Genomic DNA, 24674 nt, shown 5'->3' on the forward strand with positions numbered 1-24674 from the left:
AGCATTAATAAAAATAAAAAAAACAAGGCGAAAGCAAAACTGTCTCACAGGAGTCTCTCGCATAACTGCCACGGACCAGCGAGGCAATTTTCTAAAGTATTCCAGCAGAGTGTGGGTGAAGTGTTCTGTAGTCCTTGTAATAAAATGCGGATGACAAAAGAATTCTGCTGTTGACCATACAACGAGAGCAAACATCTGCGACATGTGCATCTGCTGTGGAATCACCATATCTGAGACAGACGAGCGACCGCTGGAAAACTGAATATTGTTTGATAGTGATTATTGTTTTATATAGGCGTAAAAGTGTCAAATCGACAGATATTTAGTTTATATCAAGCCTATATCCGCACAGCTTTGTGGGCAGTGCTGTTTAAAGTTAGTAACATGTTAGAAAGCTTCCTGGATACTAAAAAAAGAACTATTAAAAGCGCAGTAAAGAGAACTCAATTGTGTTATAATAACGTAACCATTGGTGAGCCGCAGAGAAGAGTTGGGTTTAAAGCTCACTCAGACCCAGCGTCGGCGCCGCGGGGGGCCTCAGGGGCCCGGAGCCCTCAGTCAGGGTGATTTGAGTCTGTGCGGCGGCCCTGAGAACATCTCCCACTCAGAAGTACACTCAGAGAGAGGGTGGATGTAGGCTGTCAAATACATGGTTTAAATACAAAATGTTTTCATTACAGTTCGGAACAGCGTTTAGAAAAATTTCTAATAAACTTTGCAAATATTGTTGAATCTTCAAATCGCTAACACTTTGCACTTCGCAGTTTGGAATAACCTAAAATGACTTGAGTATTTCGGCTGTTTGATCGCGCCTCACACAGACACTACTGTATATTCATTCTAAACAATGCAGCCATTCAGCGCCAGCACCGCTCCACTGTGCCACATTATTGCTCATTATGATTTTTTATTAGGCCTAGTTTACCACCAGCAGATGACATGGCACCCCAAACCATCACTGACTGTGGAAATTTTACACTGGACCTCAAGCAATGGGATTCTATGCCTCTCCTCTCTTCCTCCAGACTCTGGGACCCTGATTTCCAAAGGAAATGCAAAATTGACTTTCATCAGAGAACATAACTTTGGACCATTCAACAGCAGTCCAGTCCTTTTTTGTCTTTAGCCCAGGCGAGACGCTTCTGACGCTGTCTGTTGTTCAAGAGTGGCTTGACACAAGGAGTGCGACAGCTGAAACCCATGTCTTGCATACGTCAGTGTGTAGTGGTTCTTGAGCACTGGCTCCAGCTGCAGGCCACTCTTTGTCAATCTCCTCCACATTTCTGAATGGGTTTTGTTTCACAGTTCTCTCCAGGGTGCAGTTATCCCTATTGCTTGTACACTTTTTTCTACCACATCTTTTCCTTCTCTTCGCCTCTCTATTAATGTGCTTGGACACAGAGCTCTGTGAACAGCCAGCCTCTTTTGCAATGACCTTTTGTATCTTGCCCTCCTTACATTATACAAGTTTCACTTCTTGAATGGAATTAGTGAAATCAATCAACTTTTTGAAGATACTCTAATTATATGACCAGCACCTGTATATAGGCTACGTGAGCTAATAAAACTTTAATTTCAGGTTTGCTTTAAATTATTGAGTTTTGACTTGTTTATAGCTACCCTGCTGAAGAAAACAGCCTAGGCTGGTTGGCTGGCTTTAGCTGGTCATAGGCTGGTTTTAGAGGGGTTTTGGCCACTTTTCCAGCCTGGCCAGAAACCACCAGCCAAAACCAGCTAAGACCAGCCAACCAGCCTAGGCTGGTTTAAGCAGTTTTTTTTTTCAGCAGGGTAGGCCTATATTATATTATTACATAATATACTGCAATTATATTATATTTATTCATTGAAATTATAATTTTTCATTCTTGTTCTGTTCTGAATATGCGTAAATTTAAATGAGTTGCTATGGAGTATATTATTTCTAATGTTGGTACATTATAACATTCCACTGTAGGCCTGTTGGTATTGTTTATGAATGTAATAAAAAGCAACTTAGACGTGACTTTCCCTCTCAAAATCTTAAAATTTATGTATGCTTATTATTAAAAAATGCGCCAAACGAGAGTAGGCTATTAATCAGATTAAAAATTCTTACTGTCGGTTAACAAATTTGCTTTAGTATTCTTATGCTTGGCTTCCCAGATAGTAACAGAGTCTGGGCCAAATCCGGCTTACATCCGGCACTTGGCCTCATTCTGTTTTTTGTTTTTTTTATAGTCTTAATTTGTTTTTTGTTTTTTTTGTTTTTTTACTTTCTTTGGTTAGAAACGAAAGTAACTTAAAGCTATAAGTAGCTATATATAACAAAACTACAGTGGTTCCAGTAGGCTATTGTATGGACCTGTCAACACTCAAACTCCCTATTCATATATAAAACTAGGCTACATGTTATTAAATTGCATATATAAAATTATTTAATTACACTGCCCATATTCAACATATTCAAACATGGCCCACCCAAACATTGTGCATGCCCCCTCACTTTGTGCAATTTGGCACTAACCCTTTTCAGACCTGCTGTTCACTAATAGGCGTACGGACTGATTCCAACTGTTCTGATTGGTCAGAACCATAGAGAAACAGAGTTGCGACACTCCCATAGGCTTCCATAGGAACTGAGGAATGCGGAAGTAAAGCGTGTGATGGAGCGGCCAATAGTTCCAAACAACCAATAGTTCCTGCATTGAAGCCCATTCATTTCAGCTCTTCTCAAGCACAGTCGCTGGTAAATTGAAGAAATTACTGTATTTATTTACATTTTAACGCATCAGTTGACCTCTCGAAAAACTGGCCAATAGTGGTATTTTATGAAGCGTGTTATAGTTAATGTTTATCGTTAAAAAATAAACAGTTATACTGTAAATGCAGTTAGATAACGTGAGAAACACCGCAATAGCAACCATAACCAGATACTAGTTGTCATATTTTTACGTTTTTAGTCTTTTTGCAATCTTTCTCTCCCTGTGGGAGGTTGAATGAGTTTTAGTTAAGACTGCATTCAAGAAATACCAAAAAAATGTATGCTGAATGCAATTGGTTGCCTTGTGTTTTTTAAACACTATTTTCATTTTTTCTATTATGTTAAATGCCATTTTTGCTTGCCTTTTATAATATTCACTTATGTTGTATATTTGAATATCATAAAATAACATGAGTAAATTACTTTATTTATTTAACATTAAATCGTTAAATCGAAACATATGAAAAAATGAGTGTTTGATCGTGTCCAAATACACATTCAAATGTATTTAACCTTAAATATGACACTAACTGTAATATAAATACTATATTAGAAAATGTTATCTTTTAAATGGTCAGGATCATTATTGCACATATTTAGTACAAAAAAACTCAAAATATTAACTAAATAGAACTGAACTATATATTACAATTATTTAATTGAATAAAGTTACACTTAAGGTGTTTGGTCACATTTGACTGCCAAAGAGTATGAGAACATATTAATGATGTCTCTTTATCACTCCCCAGAATAAAATGTGATTGTAAAGCGTATTCAGAGAAGTTATCAATACACAATCAATGCACATTATGTGTTAATAATTACTCGAAATTGCTGCAAATATAGTAAAACTGCTGTCTACCCTACTTCAAACACTAATGTCTAAACCCATTCAAACACATTGACAGCGCGGAGTTGTTTGGAACTATAGAGAGCTCCATGAACCACGTGACCGCACAGCGGCGGCGAGATCAAAGCGTGTCGCAACTCTGTTTCTCAACGGCTCTGTGATTGGTTACTGCATCCATGTGCTTGGCTGTGATTGGTCGAAATCCTCAACACTACAAAACAAGTTGTAAATAGAAAGGTTTGACGCAGCAGGATTAGATCTGTGATCATTACACCTTCATAGATGTTTTAACCAAATTGTGAGCAGATTTAATCCTGTCAAGCCATTTATCAAATAAGAATTACTTGATTAAGGCCAAATTTGAAAAAATGTATGCATATAAGTCGAAATGTCATTTGCATTTTTTTCTTCTTTCTTAACTGTGCAGCTTGTTTAACATTGTTTAACATGCTTAGCCCATTTAATTAATAATATTTAATTTGACCTGTCGACGTTTGCTGATCTTTTACATTTTCTTTTAGACTGGAATTCCAAAATACTCAATTTTACAGCTAATATTTCTCAAACTGAGATATGAGACTAAAACCACCCGAATATGAACAGCAGGAACTCCATCTGTGTGTGGACAGATGACTGTCGTGTTTCTGACGCAGAACAGACTTCAAGATTGGATCACTGTCCTCAAGTTTCCAGGAAGAAGCTTCAGACGGTTCAGAACGCAGCAGATTCTTATCAGATCCAGACAATCTGATCATATATATATATATATAAAGCTCTCCCAGCTCCTTTAGTGATCCTCCATCCTTCACAATATAATCTGTGCCACTCTAATAACAGTTTGAGTCTTCTGTGCTGAGATCTTGACACATGACTATCTGATCCGCACGATGGTTTTTCCAGTCCCGATTATGATTATGATGATCATCTTACATAAATTGTGGAACGGAGCTCTTCTAATTTGTCAGCAAACGTTCTCAGCGCTCCGTACTTAAGCTATCTTCTATCACGCTCTGATTCATCCTCTGGAGAAACTCCAGTCCTGCTGATAGAAGCTCCAGAAGTTTCTCTAATAGACTGCAGTGTTTGTGACTTTGTCTGGAAACGGGATCTCATTAAGAGTTTAAGGTCCAGACTCTGACTCTCAAACACACAGTCGGTGTCAGCGGTTCGAAACGTCTCCGTAAACCCGACTTTCGCTCGTACATACAATGTAGGTATGAGCATTTATAATGCATGGCTTATGCTAATATGTTTAGAAATATATCCAGCAATTGTGAATGTATAAATATTAAAGAAGCAAAACAATCCAAAGATGTTTTGTATTAAGTTAAAACACGCCGAATGCAGATAATGAGCTGACCTTCTCAAACCCAATGTCTTCCACACAAACAAACAAGAGCTTAAGAGCAGCTCAACAAAGCCTTACTGCAAAACACAACAGACTCAACTGCAAACATCTGCACACCAGAGTTATTTCACTGTCACACAGATACTTTTAGAGTTTGTAATGCTCTGAATTACCTTTTAATAGTGTATTTTCTGCTTTCGTTTTAATTTCAGTTCAAGTTTGAGTATTTATTTATTTTTAAATATAGAAAAAATAGTTAAAATTAAAAATATTTTTTTCCATGGGATAATTGCAACTTGCTGTTCTTTTATATCTCACAATTGAAAAAATCTTTTTTTCAGAATTGTGAGGAGAAAAAAAGTCAGAATTGTCAGATTAAAAGTCACAAATTCCCTATATTATTTTTAGATAATAATACAAACAAATTTATCTATATAATTTTTATATAGTTATTTAGTTACTTAAAGTTAAACTAAAAGAAAATGAGAAATGATGCTTTGGCAATTAGCTAAAATTAAGTTAATTATTTTTTTTTATTATTATATTTCAGGTAACAAAAATGTGAAGTTTTGATTTTAGTTTAAATTAACAATAATGTTCATGGGCAGAAAATCATAAATCAAAGGGATGCTCCAGATTCAAACAATGGAAGCCTGTTTGAGCCATGGAATTAAAAAATTAATTAATTAATAAGCAAACAAAAACAAATTGTGACATTTTATTTCACAGTTCTGACTATTTCTCTTGCAATTCTAATTTTATGTCTCAATTCAGTTGTTTCATCATGGAAAATAAATACAAAATTGCAACTTTTTATCTCACAATTCTAACTTTTTTTCCTCATGCTTGCAAGTTCATCCCTTATAAGGGATTAATTTTATAAATTTAAGCCTAGTCCTAATCTACAATGTAAATCTAAGATGTTTCGACTGAAAGAAACTTGCATTGTCTGATCTAAAAATATATAAGTGCCTTTGTTTTGTCCCAAGATGCACACCTGTAATGTTTTTTTTTTTTTTTCTAAGCATTTTAATAAAAATTACGTAAGGAGAGACACTGCAGGCAAAAACACTGTTTTTTCATGCACCTGTCAAATTTGAGATTTTTGGGCTCTGTGTTTTTTTCAGACTAGTGGAAAGAAAACACCCAAAAGACACTGTTACGTGTTTCTATTATAGCACTTTATCTATTTGCGTCAATAGATTTCAATTACAATACATATTTTTAAAGGCCGTTTTCTCAAAATGAGTTTTTTCTCCTACACTGAGCCATAAATCTCCACTTCAGTAGCACTTACACGCACCACACTTTACATTTGTATTCCTGTCTATATCCTGAAGGTTTTTCAGAGGGATTTGTTCATATACAATTAGCTTGATTAGCTTTATACAACATTTTATTCCCCCAAAAATGGTACAACAAATACTCTGTTCAAAGTTTTTTTCTGAATTATGGAGTGACAATATGACATACCCAAAATCCCCTCTGTAAAATCATTTGACTCTAATATGTCCAAAAAATTAACAAGAATTTTGAAACTGACTTCATCCAGTGTTTAGATTTTTGTACTAGAAATGTATGCAAATTAGCTCATATTTCATTAAATAATGCTCATTTGCATATTTAAACCTAACATTTTAGAAAACTTGTAATACAAAAAATGTTTGCAATTATCAATGTAATCAATCAGCTGGGTAAGTAAGGCGATGATTTTTAGTTATTTTTTACCCTGTTCACCTGCAGTGTCTCGCCCTAAAGGCACAATGACCTAATCCTGTTTTAGTCTAAACGCTGTCTGGTAAACCGGGCCTGTATCTCTCAGTTCTGACTTTTTCATCAGAATTACACATTTATATCTTGTAAATTTGCAGTTGTATCTTGCAATTCTTTGTTTATATCCCAGAACTGAGGAAAAAGACAAATGTGTTAGGTATAAACTAAGGAAGCTGTGAGATACGAGTCACAGTTACCTTATTTAATTATTTGTTTTAATCCTGTGGAAGAAACAGCTTCCATTTAGAGCAGATAAGGTGATGTGCATCATGTGAACACATGTGATGTTGATGTGTGTGTGTGAGACTGACCGTCGCATCCTCGATCCACCTGGCCGACTCTGTGGAGGGCGTCTGCGAGCAGGTCTGGTAGCCGGCCGTTCAGGTCCACGGAGGCCAGGCAGCCCTGATAGCCGTCCCGGGACGCGATCAGCTTGGGCAGGCTGTTGTACATGCTCTTGGCTACTCCACCGATATACAGCTCTCCTGCGGGACGACAGAACACCCCGATCAGACCACATTCACATCAGGACATCATTGCTGGAAGAAACTGAGAGAAACCCCAGAATCGCTGCGGATCCTGAAATGACTCATTTATGTTCTCATTAATGTTCTCTTTATAGGAAACCATTCTGAATATGGCTTTCTCAAACTCATTTTACAGTTTCTTTTGGGTCTTTCAGAGATATGAGTCAGATGATATTCATATTACAAGCCCTTTGAGATATAAAACATTCATGTGCAATATAAAAACAAACAGATGTGACGACATCAAGCTGGAAATGAAATCTGGAAATCGCTATCAAATATCACTATCAATTTCCAAAACCATTGCATAAAATAGAGTTCCTAATCCATAATTCAGTGAAAAGTGTTCCGGGTCTGAATCAGGAGAGAAATCTGGACAGATCAAGCACCGTTTACAAGCCGAAACAGCTCTAAACATGATGTGAAAGACAACAGGAGATGGATTTTTCCCTGGAGGAAGCGTTATTATGGATTATGGAAAATTACGCTACTTTTCTCCAGATCTGATGAAGAACCAAACTCATCTACATGGCAAAGTTGAGCACATGAACTATTCCTTTAAAGTGACTTTGCTTCTAATTCTGCTTCATTTGCTCTGTATTATTTGCTTAAACACAACAATTGTTTAAAAAATGATTCAAAATCTCATAATATCAGCACTCGTACAACAAAACCAGCTGATAAAACATGTTTAACACATTAAATTAGTCCTCATTTCTCACACTGAGAATCGGTATCTTCTGGAGATGAAGTGGATCTGATGCAGGAAAGCAGATTTTGTGTTTCATCGTGAAAACTTTCGAATTAAGCATTCGGATCGATGGACAGAGACAATATGTGACCCTGGAGCACAAAACCAGTCTTAAATAGCACATATACAGTGGGTACGGAAAGTATTCAGACCCCCTTAAATGTCTCACTCTTTGTTATATTGCAGCCATTTGCTGAAATCATTTAAGTTCTTTTTTTCCTCATTAATGTACACACAGCACACCGTATTGACAGAAAAACACAGAGTTGTTGACATTTTTGCAGATTTATTAAAAAAGAAAAACTGAAATATCACATGGTCCTAAGTATTCAGACCCTTTGCAGTGACACTCATATATTTAACTCAGGTGCTGTCCATTTCTTCTGATCATCCTTGAGATGGTTCTACACCTTCATTTGAGTCCAGCTGACCTGACAGAACTGGAGAAGATCTGCAAGGAGGAATGGCAGAGGATCCCCAAATCCAGGTGTGAAAAACTTGTTGCATCTTTCCCAAAAAGACTCATGGCTGTATTAGATCAATAGGGTGCTTCTACTAAATACTGAGCAAAGGGTCTGAATACTTAGGACCATGTGATATTTCAGTTTTTCTTTTGTAATAAATCTGCAAAAATGTCAACAGTTCTGTGTTTTTCTGTCAATACGGGGTGCTGTGTGTACATTAACGAGGAAAAAAATTAACTTAAATGATTTCAGCAAATGGCTGCAATATAACAAAGAGTGAAACATTTAAGGGGGTCTGAATACTTTCCGTACCCACTGTATATTTGTAGCAATAGCCAACAATACATTGTATGGGTCAAAATGATCAATTTTTCTTTCATGCCAAAAATCATTAGGATATTAAGATCATGTTCCATGAAGATATTTTGTACATTTCCTACAGTAAATATATCAAAACTTAATTTTTGATTAGTTGCATTGCTAAGAACTTTATTTGGACAACTTTAAAGGTGATTTTCTCAATATTTAGATTTTTTTGCACCCTCAGATTGCAGATTTTCTAATAGTTGTATCTCCACCAAATATTGTATATAAATATACATCAATAGAAAACATTTTTATTCGGATTTCATGTATAAATCTCAATTTCTAAAAATGTACCCTTATGACTGGTTTTATGGTCTGGGGTCACATATAATATCAGGAAACATCAGGAGAATAAAGTTCATAAATGGAAGCTGGGATGAGTTTTTCAGAAGTTTTTGACACACACACACACACACACACACACACACACACACACACACACACACACATACACATACAACATATAGACACACGCATGCAGACACAGACACACTGAGGTCTGTGATCGATTCTAATTCTAGACTAACTAGCGGGTCGATGTGTGAGCGCTGGAGTCGTGCACAGACCAGAACCACAGCTAGTTAAAGCCAGCGGTTAGTCCTGACGTCAGCGGCTGAAGACGTGTCCAGCGCACTAATCAACCAATCACACGCCTCCACCGCTGTCCTGCGGCTCAGAGCCCTGACGTCACACACATATTCAATATATACACTACTGGACAGGAGTTTGGGCTGAGTACGTTTTTGAAATAAATGAATACTTTTATTGATCAAGGACACATCAAAGTGTTCAGAAGTGACAGTCAGGACATTTATAATGTTACAAATGATTGAAATATCTATTCATCTGTGAATCCTGAACAATAAAATGTATCAGTTTCCACTAAAACATTGTGCAGCACTTCAACATTTGATAATAATCAGAAATGTTTGTTGATCCGCAAATCAGCATATTAGAATGATTTCTGAAGGATCATGTGACGCTGAAGACTGCAGTAACGATGCTGAAATTCAGCTTTGATCACAACAATCAATTAAACAGATATTCATGTATGAAAACAGCTGTTTTACATTGTAATAATATTTGACTGTTTCTACTGTTTTTTTTTTTTTATCTATCCAAGTAATGCAGTCTTGCTGAGCAGAGGAGATTTTTGTTCAAAGCTTTCTGTCTCATTCTCTCACATTAATGATTTGAGCACAATGCGAGCTGGACGCTCTTGAACATACTGCTTCCTGAATTGAGTTTCAGTCCCTTAAAGAACTGTTCATTCATCTGTTCTTAAAAGCATGTTTTTCCTAAGTGCGAAGCATCTAAATAACTTTTCCCAATATAAGGAGCCTTTAGTGGTTTTCACAAGTAACAAAGGATATTTTTTGTCTTTTTGTTTGGAACTTGATGGACACAAATCAAACAATCAGATAATTCATAACATTGTCTGACATAAAACAGCTTCAGAATGAATCTTCAACAATGGGTCTGAAAACTGAAAAATTAAACTATGTTAGAAGTTCAATATAAAGTTCACTTCAACTAAAGCCAGTGTCATTCACCCATATTATAGGCGTTTTTCTTGAATGTGGAAGTCATGCCTGACTCCTAACCTGAAGAATGCTTTGCATTTCTGGTCTTCAGTGTTTCTAGTCAAAGTATCATATATTCCGAGCTGTTAATCTAATGTTAGACCTATTAAAATGCTTTTAAAAAGCACATGGCTCCATAGCGCCATCACTTTGCAATGTCAGTGCCTCACTCCTCAAAGTTTAATGAGTGTAAATGACACAAAGCTGCATTAAAAACAATGGGTATTAGAATGGGTTCCTATGGAGAACAGAACAGAAGAGCATCCAATCTGACGAATTCATAATGGCGGCGCTCATCGTTTACTCAAGAAAAAAGGTCTATACGATGTGTTAAATTAAAGTGTAATGTATATATGTGACCCTTTACCACAAAAGCAGTCTTAAGTAGCACGGGTATATTTGTAACAATAGCCAACAATACATTGTATGGGTCAAAATGACAGATTTTTCTTTTATGCCAAAAATCATTAGGATATTAAATAAAGATCATGTTCCATGAAGATATTTTGTACATTTCCTACTGTAAATATATCAAAACTTTTTGATCTAATATGCATTGCCAAGAACTTCATTTGGACAACTTTAAAGGCGATTTTCTCAATATTTAGATTTTTCTGCAGTTGTATCTCGACCAAATATTGTCCTATTAATCAGCTTTCATTTGATGTATAATTTCAAAAAATGACCCGTACACTGTAAAAAGTTTTCACCAGTTTCAACTTAAAAACTTAAGTTTAGCAGCTGCCTTACAATTTTAAGTTAAATCAACTTAAGTCATTTCAACTCACAAGTTAAATCAACTCATTTTTATTGTAATAAGCTAAAATTACTTGTAGTTTTAAGCTGATTTAACTTAAAATTTTAAGGCAGCTGCTGAACTTAGGTTTTTAAGTTGAATCTGGTGAAAACTTTTTACAGTGTATGACTGATTTTGTGGTCCAGGGTCACACATATGACTCTCAGTGATGAGGCTTTTCTCTGTAAGTATCATACAGTATGTACATGCATTAACACAATAAACGCAGCTCTTCGTCTGCTGTATATGATAGAGTCACTCTGCAGCTTTACAGCAAACCCAAAGATGTTGAATCTGATCCTGAAGGAGCCTTACATAACACTCGACTTATACAGTTCACGTCAGCACTGTAGTGTGGAGAAGGAGAGCACAGAATCACACGAAACTACAGTAAGAAGGAGTCTGGTGTGTCGTCAGCAAATCGAGTGATGATCAGTGAGATGATGAACTGGACAGGATTTGATGAGACGATATTATATAAGAGCTTGAGCTGCACACAAACACTACAATGACCAATAATCTTCACCATCTCAATAGAAACCTCACACCAATTATGCTTATATCAGGAATAACAAAAAATGTCTTGATTATCACAGAGATGAACTGAAAAGGGCTGAAGCTGGTTATTAATACAAGTGTATTTGATGACTGTATGAAGTCGTGTTGAACTATCGCTATCCCATACAAAGCGGCTCCATCAGCGGGACGGGATTAAACTCTCCCACTGCGTCAATTCTCACCAATTACTCACACAGACAAAAGGACAATTTGTTTTTGCAAAGCCTGATACGCAGCTAATTCTCTGAGCTCAGGCGACGCTAATAGCCCTGAACGCTATTCCACACGTCAACTGTGGAGCGCACGACGAGCGTAAGCCTGTCAGACGCAGAGAAGCGTTTCCGGCACGCTCAGCAGACGCGGAGGTTAACAGAGCCGGCGACAGGAAACCGGAGGTTCAGGTCAGGGGCGCAGAATCCTGTAGCCTATAGAGATGTTTCACGCTCAACAAAACACACACATTCTTTATGCTTTAACGAGTTCAGCATTTCCAGTCTTTTCATTCACATTCATGCATTTGGCAGGAGCTTTTGTTCAAAAATTGTATTCACATTACACTGAGATGCAAACCCATGGCCATACTTAAAGGATTAGTTCATTTCCAGAACAAAAATATACAGATAATGTACTCACCCCGTTGTCATCCAAGATGTTCATGTCTTTCTTTCTTCCGTCGTAATAAAATCATGTTTTTTGAGAAAAATATTTCAGGATTGTTCTCCATATAGTGGACTTCTATGGTGCCCTGAGATTGAACTTCCAAAATGCAGCTTAAATGCAGCTTCAAAGGACTCTAAACGATCCCAGCCGAGGAAGAAGAGTCTTATGTAGCGAAACGATCGGTTCGAAACAGACTGACCATTTATATACTTTTTAACCTCAAATGCTCATCTGGTCTAGCTCTGTGATGCACATGTGTACTCTGTGTACTCCGGTTCAAGACAGTTAGGGTATGTCTAAAAACTCCCATTTAATTTTCTTCCCTAACTTCAGAATCATCCTACATCGCTGCAGAAGTACCGACCCAGTGTTTACAAAGTGAACACAGAAAGAAGATCAAACAGCCTTAACAAAAAAAGGTAAAACAGCGATGTAGGATGATTTTGAAGTTGAAGACGAAAACGAGATGGGAGTTTTTCTTAACTGTATTCATAAATACTGATACATATCTGGAACAGTCTACCTAACACTGTTCGGGAGGCAGACACACTCTATCAGTTTACATCTAGATTAAAGACACATCTCTTTAACCTGGCCTACACATAAAACATTAACACATTCCTATAATCCAAATCTGTTAAAGGATTGTTAGGCTGCATTAATTAGGTCAACCGGAACCAGGGACACTTCCCATAAAACCTGATGTACTTGCTGCAGTCCCCCGGATCCAGTCCGTACCAAAAAATAATTAATCTTGTTGCATCGTAAGAAGAATGGCATCTCCGCTAATATTAGTCTGTTTCATTCTTATTCTGAGGTCACCGTAGCCACCAGACCCAGCCTGTATCCGGATCAGATGGTCACTCCAGTCCCCCGGATCCAGTCCGCACCCAGCTTAGATCATGGATCACCACCTGGAGATGACTTCAATAGCCGTGGATGTCAACCAGATGAGCTCCAGAGACGGATCATCAATGAAGACCTCGTCAACCTAGACCGCCATCGGCGCTACACCACAGGATCCTGATGAGTTCTCTACAATCAGACATTGGTACAAACTGTTGTTTGGTCTGGCCAGAGGAGAACTGGTCCCCCGACTGAGCCTGGTTTCTCCCAAGGTTTTTTTCTCCATCTCTGTCACCTGTGGAGTTTTGGTTCCTTGCCGCTGTCGCCTCTGGCTTGCTTAGTTGGGGACGCTTTCCAGCGATATCGTATACTATTTGAACTGAACTGACGATGATATCACTGAATTCATTGATGAACTATCTTTAACTGAAAATTGATTGTTACAATAATGCGTTACTTACACACTATTGTTCTGTTTAAATACTGTGCAGTTGCTTTGACACAATCTGTATTGTATAAAGCGCTATATAAATAAAGGTGACTTGACTTGACTTGACATATCCATTTTATGGAAAAAATCCTAAAATGTTTTTCTCAAGAAACACCATTTCTTTACGTCTGAAGAAAGAAAGACATGAACATCTTGGATGACAAGGGGGTGAGTACATTATCTGTACATTTTTGTTCTGAAAGTGAACTAATCCTTTAATTTCCGGCAATATCGCCAGCTTGATTGCGCAAATGCAATTTGAACTGAACTGAGCCGGACATCACTGAATCAACCATGAACTGACTTTAACTGAAAATTGTTTGTAAAAATGAAAAAGTGTTTACTATTGTCCTCTTGCATTATCGACACACTATTGTCCTGTTTAACACCTTAAATCTGCTTTGACACAATCTGTATTGTATAAAGCCCCATATAAATAAAGGTGACTTGACTTGACCAGACTGCTGCCAGTGCCATCTACTGTTGTCAGAACTACTGAAACTCCTGCCCTCTCCTAATACCACACTAGCGTGCTGCGTATGAAAACTGGAAAACGCTGCCTTCTAAGGACACATTTCAAGGTAGGAAGGCATCAAGGCATGCTCGAATCCAATATTAACTTCACTTCCTGTCTCCTGAGATCCCTTCATCTGGTCGAGTTTTGAAGGTATCCTTCACTGCCTTTGATATCCCACAATCCTGTGCACTCCATTCTGTGATGGTTGAGCAAAAAAGTAAAGATGGAGTCTGGAAGTTGCGTTTGGTGGTCAGATGGTGTGTAAACCTATGTTTCTGTACTTATATGACGTGTCAAAGTAAGCATAAAGACCAGAAGTGTGTGTAGAACTTTTCATGACCTGATGGGACACACTTATAGTGTTAAACAAATGCAAGTGTTCACAGAGCTTTATTTTTTAATTGTCAATACTTTGCATTTTAAAATAAAGTTGTAAATGTCTGTACAGTGGTCTCTATAACATATGACACGATTTAGTAATTGTGGTGCTTCTAATTAAGTGATAAAAAGTTGTACAAAATAAAAATCTCATCTTTGCACCAATGAAACGTGCAACACCTTGTTTTACTAACAAATAATATGTAAAATCTAATTATTAATAATATTTAACTTACATCGGAATGGATTCTGAACAGCTTTACTCCAGTGACATCTATATTACTGTGAACGTTTGTATTATTCTAAATGCTTTTTATTTATTCTTCTATATTTTTCTACTTATTTAATCTTTCTAGATGTATATTATATTGAGTTTTCACTACTTTACTTAATTTTCTAGAAGTAGATTATTACGTTCTTTATTTTATTGTATTTTTTTTTTCATTTTTATCTAGATGTGTATTATGTTAGATTTAATTAACCTTTATTTAGTCTAGAAGTCTATTAGCTCAAGATTACCTTTTTTAAATTTAATTCCACTTATTTAATTTTTTCAAGTGTTTATTTGCTTATTCATGTTTTTATTTACCCCTATTTCTTTATTTTCTCTCTATTCTCATATGTATGCGTGTCAGTGCGTGGATTTAGTGGAACACAGCCTGTAGCTCGTGTGTGTGTCTGTGTTTGTTTGTGTGTTTTGTGTGTATGAAGCACGTTCTGATTCCGATCTGTTAGTGCAGTTGTGCACCCTATTAAGGGAAGCTCATATCGTGTTTATGAGGTTCACAGGAGTCTCATCCATCCCTGCTGGTAATTATGAAACTTGTGAAGAGATGATTTTATGTTTTATTCATCTGTTTAGCTGCTCTGGGAATCCTCTTCCTGTCTATAATGGCTCAGACTGTATTTGTCTGGGGTCTGGAGGTGTGTTTACTGCCTTTGAAGTGCAGAAGTCTCTCAGATGAAGGTTTACTGTCACAAAAGCATCACTCTGAGCCGCTGGGAAACAAACGGCCTGTTATAAACCAGCAGGAAACAAGAGGATCTTCATCGATGCGTCTCAGGAAGATCTTCAGCTGCTCTGACTCTCAGGACGAACCGTATTCAGATCAGATGAGGTTCGGATTAAAGAATCTGTCAGATGAGTCAGCAGAAACACATTGTCCTTTTCTCAAAGCTGTCTAACACTGTTTCAGGTGAGTGCAAGAAATGAAACACCTAAATAAATCAATGCAGGATGTTTCATAAAACATGTTTCTCCTCAGCTTCAGTTTCATAAAGTAAATCACTGTGTTTGGAGTCACTTGCTTCATTTCCACAGGCTTCACTCACTGTTTCGAGTAGACTACACTCTTAAAAATAAAGGTGCTTCATGATGCCGCTGAAGAACCTTTTTTGTCTAAACGGTTCCATAAAGAACCTTTAACATCTGAAGAACCTTTCTGTTTCACAAAAGGTTCTTGGTGGTGAAAGAAGGTTCTTCACATCATAAAAAGGTAAGAAAGAGATGGCTCTTTAAAGAACCCTTGACTGAATGCTTCTTTGTGGAATTTCTATGGCATCGCTGTGAAGAGCCTTTTAAAGCACCTTTATGTTTAAGAGTGTAGAAGTGTTTTCATTCATTAGACATGACCATATACTGTACACAAGTTTGGGATCAGACACTTTTTAAAGAAATTAATACTTTTAATTAATACTTTAATAACGTCTTTTTAAATTCATCATTGGTGAGCAGAAGATTCCAAACCTTTGACCAGTAGTGAGCAATAAATCCTGTTTTCATTGATGTTGAAGCAACGTGGAGTAAAGGCTTCAATCTTACAGTCATTCTCTCCTCACGCATGGGTTTAACAGCACAGAACATGACTAGTTTAGTATTAGTCATGTGGGTAACAGACAGAAACTCAGTTGGCCGAATGTGAAAAACACTCCATTCAGAATGTGTTTCCACACAAACATTCATGGAAACGAACACATGATATAGATGCATCATATGGACATTGATTAGGATTCGCTGTCTGTCTCTCAGACTGATTCCTCCAATCAGAGCAGTGATGGTTCAGAGTCTGACGCCTCCATCTGTTGTCCATCCGCTGGTCTCCTGCAGCCGTGTCTTCACTGACAGCTGTCAATCATCCTGACCACCAAACCACCAACAACAAAACCCAGAGGAACCAACGAGAGCTGAACCAACATCCCTATAGTGCACTGCACCAGCTCAGATCACACGAGCGTCATTAAACCACGAGGAGAGCTGTTTGGGATTTAGTCAGGGTTTCAGAAGCAGATGTTCAGATGGTCATCAATCAGACAGGACTAACCTCATGTTGACTAACCCGTCATGACCACTAGTCAGGGTCAGAAACCACTGAAAAACAACACCTGACTCTACAACAGAAGCACATGTGTGTCCAATACAGCAACTGATTCATGATATCAGGCAATAAACTCTCAGGAGTGTCCCTTGTTTACCACAAAGGCCAAAATACCACAGTAACTGGAGCAGATCTTCATTTATCCCCTATTACTGACTGTTTTGTGTTTGACTGTCACTGAATGATCATTAGTAAATCTAGTCACTAGCATTGTTTTCATTAAATTAACTCATTGTTATTACAGTCATGCTTTTCCAGCTTAATTCTACTTTGTTTTTTAGATGTATAGTATATTAAGTGTTTTATTTAATTCCACGTATTCAATTTTTAGATGTTTGCTCATCAAAGTTCTATTTATTTGATCAAAAATATAGTAAAAAAAAGTCATATTATGACATATTACTGCAATTCAAAATAACAGTTTTTTATTTTAATATACTTCAAAATTTAATTTATTCCTGTGATGCAAAGCTGAATTTTCATCAGCTGTTACTCAAGTCTTCAGTGTCACATGATCCTTCAGAAATCATTCTAATATTGTAACGCAGGACTCTGGGAAGCGTGTAAGATCCAGATGCGAGCTTTATTTAACACAGCGTAGTCAAGACAGACAGGGTCGATCTCCAAACAAACAGAAACACGAAGGCAAGACAAAAGCGTTATCCTTGCTGAATAAAAGTATTCATTTATTTCAAAGAGAGAGAGACAGAAAAAAATGTACTGACCCCAAACTTTGAACGAGGTGTTGAAAGTTTTCTATTTTAAATAAATGCGGTTCTTTTTAATGTTTTATTTATCAGAGAATCCTGAAAAAAAGTGTCACAGGTTCCAAAAAAAAAAAAAAAAAAATGAAGCAACACTGTTTTCAACTGTTTGTAATGATGCTGAAAATACAGCTTTGCATCACAGGAATAAAATGACATTTTAAAGTATATTAAAATAGAAAACCACTATTTAAAATTTGCATTAGTATTTCACAATATTACATTTTTTTCTGTACTTGTGATCAAATACAGTCTTGATGAGCATAAGAGACTTTACAAGAAATACTTTACAATATATAGTTCATAAGAAACATTACAGATCGCAAACCTCTGAACGGTCTGTAATCCTAGGCTTCACTTTCAAACAACTTTCACTCACAATTTGCTGTAAGTTTCACAAACAGTTACACACACAACAAATCACACTTTGAATTAAACATCACATTTTGAAGTAGAAAAACTGAAATTGTAATTTCTTTCAAAGCATACTAAGATAATGTTTGTTTTATTTACAACTTAATTTACTACATTTGATTATTAATGGAATAATAGTTGGTGATTTTGCATCTCCAGTAAATATGTCTTGATTTGGTCCTGGAGACTCACAGTCCTGCAGTTTTGCCCCAAACCTGATCAAACTCACCTGTCTGTATGTTTCTAGTGACCCGCAGACCTGGATGATCTGGTTGAGGTGTGTTTAAGATGAACTGAACTGACACTGGCCGCCCCTGCTTTAGATATTTGTACTGAAAAACAGAAACACTGAGTAAGAATACCTTTGAGGTCCAGGTTCCTGGCGCCATTAGAGTGCTGCGTCACGGTGCGAGAGTCGATCTTGAGCGTGTGCACGTTATTGGTGTCGCGTGAAACCACCACGTTGTGCCACTGATTGTCGTTGAGCGGCTTCTCTGAGTTTCCCTTCATCAGAGACGGCCCGTTCCCCAGATCAAACACATAGTGGACGTACCTGGAAATGGACAAACACACACGTCATCGCCATCATCCCTCACATTAAACACAGAGAAATCACTTATTAGAAAGCATTATTATTAGCCTTCTATTATTATATTGAAATAATTGTGTTTTATCACTCTGATGGTGGCAGGACAGTCATGAGTGGAGAGTTTTTATTTGATCTAATTGTACAATATATTTAGTCTTCATTTATTCTAAACTAATTATTTTTAGGTTTTTTATAAACACTTTTAGTCTATCTAGGCTTTATTTAGTCTAACTGTATAGTTTTAGTCTAAAGTACACTTTGTATTGTATTGTAAATGTGTGCTGTATTGAGTGCAATCGAATGAGAATATTTGACCGAGTTCTTCCTTCATTTCTCTTCACTAAATGACAATTCTCGTGTCTCTTGACAAGGTTCAGTTCTGGAGATTAAAGGATAACTATTGCCAAAATGCAACCGATATTTTTACAACACTAAGACGACTCGACACACCATGAAACTTTGCTGGAAGTATGGCCTGGGTCTCTACACATGAACTCCAGCATTGAGAACATTGTTTGTGTTCACAGAGTTTACTAAAAAGAAAGGTTTTGAACAACTCACTTTCACTGTTTGAGTTTCCGCTCGCGGTCGTCTTGCCAGTCAAGAAGTGTCCATCTCCGAATGCGAGGATGGATATCTCCTAAAGCATATTTCCATATAAATGCACGGCTAATTCGTTGTTTTGTCGTAAGTGAAAAACAATATTAAACTTCTAGTTGTACAAAGAGCCTCATATAAGCCTAATATTTCGTCCTGTGGAGTCCATTCATTCGCATTCGGAGATGGACACTTCTTGACTGGCAAGACGGCCGCGAGCGGAAACTCAAACAGTGAAAGTGAGTTGTTCAAAAACTAAAGTCTTTTTAGTAAACTCTGTGTACACAAACAATGTTCTCAATGCTGGAGTTCATGTGTAGAGACCCAGGCCATACTTCCAGCAAAGTTTCATGGTGTGTCGAGTCTTCTTAGTGTTGTTAAAATATGGATTTTGATGCGCTCAAAGTTATGCCCCTAGTTCTCCCATTCACCGGCCATTGACCACAAAACTAAATCACGGTCAATCTCAAAAACGGCTCGTTTGTCGTAATTATGCTTTTAGATGTAAGTTTGTCTCGTTTACCGTAAAAAAACAGCCCAGGTTGCATTTTAGTTATCCTTTAAGTTCTGCGCTCAGCTGCAGCTCTTCAATGTGGTTCTGCCAGACTGGGCTGGTTTTGGTTTTTGGGAAGGTGGCTGGTGATTTGGATGATTTTAAAGGGCACATATCATCTCCCTTTTTACAAGATGTAATATAAGTCCTCAGAATGCGTCTGTGAAGGTTCAGCTCAAAATAATCCTGCAGATCATTTATTATACAATTTTGAAAATGTCTATTTTGAGTAGAAGGAGAAAGAGGCTGTTTTTGTACATGGCTCTTTAAATGCAAATGAGCTGCTGCTCCTAACTCTGAAACACTGCTGAAAAAAACATTTGTTTGGTTTTGATTGTCACATCTATCGCTCTCAAACCATGCGCTTTAAAGACATATCAGTTTAAACTTATGGTTTTCTGAAAGCACACGATCAGAAAGCAGCTATCACATGTCATGTACTAAACTAAGTTTTCTTTCATGTCTTATTGCAGTTGGTAATGTCTGTGGATGTAAACAGCGGGGAAAAAAAATCATGTTTATATTAGATCTGTGTATTAAGGGACAGCAGTGTAATACACAGTACCTACACTGCTGTTAATATGAGCCAAACAATAACATAAAAACAGAAAATCTCTCACTGCTCCAGACTGAAGATAGTCTGTTGTTTTTTAATGATCATATTAAGAAAACGTGCATGCGTTCTTAAAGGTCCAATGGTCCAATGAGGTCCAATGCTGTTTGATGCATGTTAAGTTATTTACACTGTTAATGGATTTTCATGCTAAACATGGCCAAAGTTTCAAAACACGATTTAGACGTATACAGACTTCTGGGTTTCTTACAAGTTTCTGAAAAGTTTTTTAATCATGGCTCTTCATGACGTCCTGAAGGGTGGAACTCTATATGGGCATTTCTCCTGAAAAAGCGCACCTCTAAAGAAGTGTAAGATAATTTTTCTTCCCCTATTGGCAGATTAATTTGCTTGTTTCAAGCAAAAATGCACTTAATTTTGACTTTTTTTTTTTCTGAAAACAAGACAATTTTTACTCATGTAGAAAATCCTTCTTGATTTAAGAGTTTTTAGACATTTTGGCTGGAAACAAGACAAAAAATCTAAGCTAGAAAAGCATTTAATTGCAGTGATCGTCTCGTTCTGAGACACCGCTTATGATTTATGGCGATTTAAACAAAAGAAGCGGTTGGATTTTAACCATTATAAGGTGGTTGTGTACACACACTTATGTTCAAACAGCATATAAAAGTGAATTTTTCTCATAACAGGTGCCCTTTAAAGACTACATAAAGAAGAAATTTATTAATGCATTTATTAATCATGCAACCTAAAAAGAGAAATAAGTTTGAATCAAATCATCCAGAGCTGGGACTGATGAAGTGTGTTGAGAGGAGCTGCTCACCTGCGTCTCTAGTAAATGTGCAGCTGGTAAATGATGGTGATTTTCCTGCCAGTCTGAACAATGCTTTGTGAATACGGCACAGGTTTTTGTCTACTTTTGAGTTCAGCAGATTGAACTAGGTCCTAATTTTCACAGCACAAATAAGCGTGTCACTCTTCACCGAATGGAACTCATTTCCTGCGCTCTGTTTGTTCTAATACCGTAGTAAATGTTGCTCTGTGGTGTTTTCTCTGCATTCGCTGTCATTTCCCTTCAAATATTGATTATGAAACACTGCATTTATTCTGTTCATCCCAGATAAAAACTGTGAAAAACGAGCCGCGTTCCTCTGACTGGTCATAACAGCGTGAACAATGACTGCGCCGCAGCACTTTAAACACAACAGCGGAAGACTTTCCAACAAAGACTGTGAGCGTCGTCACCATCACCACATCTCTGTTGCTTAGAAACACAGATCTTCTCAACAATGACAATCTCCAGAGTGCTGGAGTGTGATTCAGTTTCACTCGTCTTCCTCACACACTAACTTCTGCACCGACAACCCGATGCTCTTCATTTCACTCAGACGTGTTTCAGGTCATGTTCTCCATCTCTACATTATCATTCCACAGATTCACCTGCTACAGTATGACATCTGCAGTGAATGTGATGAATACTAAAGTGTTCTGAAATGAGCACTGAAATTCTAAAAGCACTTAACAAAATTACAAAAACTAAAATGAAAAAGTATAAAAATCTTAATAAATATTATAATGCTAAATAATTATAAAAATAACACTGTTTACACTATAGATCAATTTAAGTTGAAGTAATACTACAATAAATATTAAATAAGAATAAATTAAACCTACAAAAATATAAAGAATCTTAACAAAGTTAAATACTGTGATAGTATATAATACTGAAATATCACTGTTGATCAAACCATTAAGCAAGATTTGTGTTGTTTAATGTTATAGATAAATTGAAGTACTAAAAATACTAATGCTAAAATAAAAGGAACCTATAAAATGTATTTAAAAACTAATGAAAATATCAAAAGCGGTTGTTTTAAATGAAAACAGAAAATATAAAAACAAATGCCAATTCAAAATATGAATAAATACTATAATAGTAAATAAATAACACTAAAACAACACAAAAATGTGCTATACACAGAAAAATCTCTTTTAATATCTCAATTATACTTTTATAGACTTTTAAAGCTTCTCAGCTGTTTCTCCCAAGAAAATGACTTCAGTATTCTCACATACTGTATGTCTCTGGTGTTTCTCAAACTGAGCTCAGACTGCAAATATACACTGTAAAAAGTTTTCACCAGATTTAACTTAAAAACCTAAGTTTAGCAGCTGCCTTAAGTTTTTAAGTTAAATCAGCTAAATGAAAATGAGTTGATTTGACTTGTGAGTTGAAATGACTTAAGTTGATTCAACTCAACATTTTAGCGCAGCTGATAAACTGACGTTTTTAAGATGAAACTGGTGAAAACTTTTTACAGTGTACCATTATTAATAAGAAAATTTCTCCAGTTTATTTCATGACAGGTCTGATGTCTTAGTGTTTCTGGAGAAGGTGAAGTGTGTCATTCTGCACTAATGCAAAAACAGCCCGTTCACAAACAGGTTTCCTGGTGCAATCGTGAAGAAGGACACAGGGCACCTCGACGCAAGACACGAGACGTGAGCGATAAGCGGCGACTGACCCTTTGACCAGCTCCACCACGATGAAGTCGCTGCCGTCGCCGCTGTTGAAGAGCAGCAGTCCGTCGGTGGAGGTGGTCTTGAACTGGAAGAACAGGTGCATGGAGGCGTACGCCTGCAGCGTGGCCAGCGCCAGGTAGCTGCCTTTATTGCGGAAGGTGACGGGGTCGGCGATGATGTGCCGCATGCCGAAGCGGGCGTTCAGCTCGCAGTACGAGATGTCCCCGTTCTTACACTGGTCCAGATACGGCACGCCGTTCAGCATCAGGCCCTGCAGGTGCCCGATGAAGTTAGACGGCACCACCGAGATGAACCTGCGCTCCGTCATGATGCCCGTCTCGATGTTGTGGAGCTCCAGACGCGTGTGATCTCCCGTCATCTGACCTGCAGAACCGCCCCAGAGTCACTCAGTACACAACTACACACGCTGGACTCATACAGACACTCGTTCAGGGCTCATGTGTGACCCGTGCTGCAAAACCAGGTGAAATACGTATGCTCTGATTCGGAGCTACAGGCAAAAGAACTGAAAAACATCTCGGTCGAATTTGAGGTTTTCACAAAAATGAGTTAGTAATTAAACAACTAAAATGATCTGTATTTATATGTTTTCTGAGAGGAGTGCCCTTTTCTCTGCTCACTTCTAGATGACTGCCCTCACAAAAAAGACGTTTATTCAAGTGTGCTATTAGTTTACTTCCTTTAAACTACATACTTTCAGTCTACTTTTCATGCACTTCTCAGAAATGTGGTTTTTAATACTTCTCAGAAATATACTTAAAATGACATTTAAGTATACTTAGAAAAAGATACGTATATTTGAGCTCTACTTGTGCTCTGAGAATCTGTGTTTTGATTGTTATCCGCTTGGGGCGCTGTTTCACATCTTCTGAACCGAATTACAAAAACACAAGTGAAGAAGAAACCGAAACAACAGATGCTTCCAGATGTAATCTAACACAGTCGTCACACTGCAAAAAATGCTTTTCTTACTTAGATTTTTTTGTCTTGTTTCCAGCCAAAAAAAACTAAAAATTCTTGAATCAGGAAGGATTTTCTAGACGAGTAAAAATGAGTGTCTTGTTTTTAGTAAAAACAGGTCAAAATTAGGTGGGTTTTTGCTTGAAACAAGCAAAATAATCTGCCATTGGGGTGAGAAAAATAATCTAGTTGTCTGCTTGAAATAAGATTGTTTTTCTTACCCCATTGGCAGATTATTTTGCTTGTTTTAAGCAAAAACACACTTCATTTTGACTTGTTTTTACTAAAAACAAGATAATAATTTTTACTTGTCTAGAAAATCCTTCCTGATTCAAGATCTTTTAGATATTTTGGCTGGAAACAAGACAAAAAAATCTAAGTAAGAAAAGCATTTTTTGCAGTGCAGACATAAAACAGCATCAAAACCATAGATATGGACAACTGAGTAACGTTATGGAAGAATATGCCAACCCATGAAGAGGAAATACTGACTGTCAAGCTTCGGGCTGTTGATCAACTCCATCTACGTTTGGATTATCATCAATAGACTTTTATTTAGGTTTTTGTTCAAAATGTTGTTTATTTATTTAGTTTGTATTTATTTATTATTTATGAAACTAACCCATATTCAAGTGTTCATAAAAAGAATGCATGAAG

At 37.0% G+C, this 24674-nt stretch overlaps 1 protein-coding gene across 7 annotated transcripts in view; it reads right to left on the reverse strand.

Annotated features, from left to right (window-relative positions):
- nrxn2b (neurexin 2b) overlaps positions 1–24674 on the reverse strand; it is a 537859-nt gene that overhangs the window by 229581 nt on the left and 283604 nt on the right. For all 7 annotated transcript variants that reach the window (XM_073836530.1, XM_073836529.1, XM_073836528.1 and 4 more), the window contains 3 exons: positions 23039–23420; positions 18563–18753; positions 7023–7196 (listed from right to left, as the gene is read on the reverse strand). In XM_073836530.1, coding sequence (XP_073692631.1) covers positions 7023–7196; positions 18563–18753; positions 23039–23420 — 747 coding nt within the window. The remainder of the gene's footprint in view (positions 1–7022; positions 7197–18562; positions 18754–23038; positions 23421–24674) is intronic.

The sequence above is a fragment of the Garra rufa genome, chromosome 3, assembly GCF_049309525.1.
Source record: "Garra rufa chromosome 3, GarRuf1.0, whole genome shotgun sequence".
Classification (NCBI taxonomy): domain Eukaryota; kingdom Metazoa; phylum Chordata; class Actinopteri; order Cypriniformes; family Cyprinidae; genus Garra; species Garra rufa.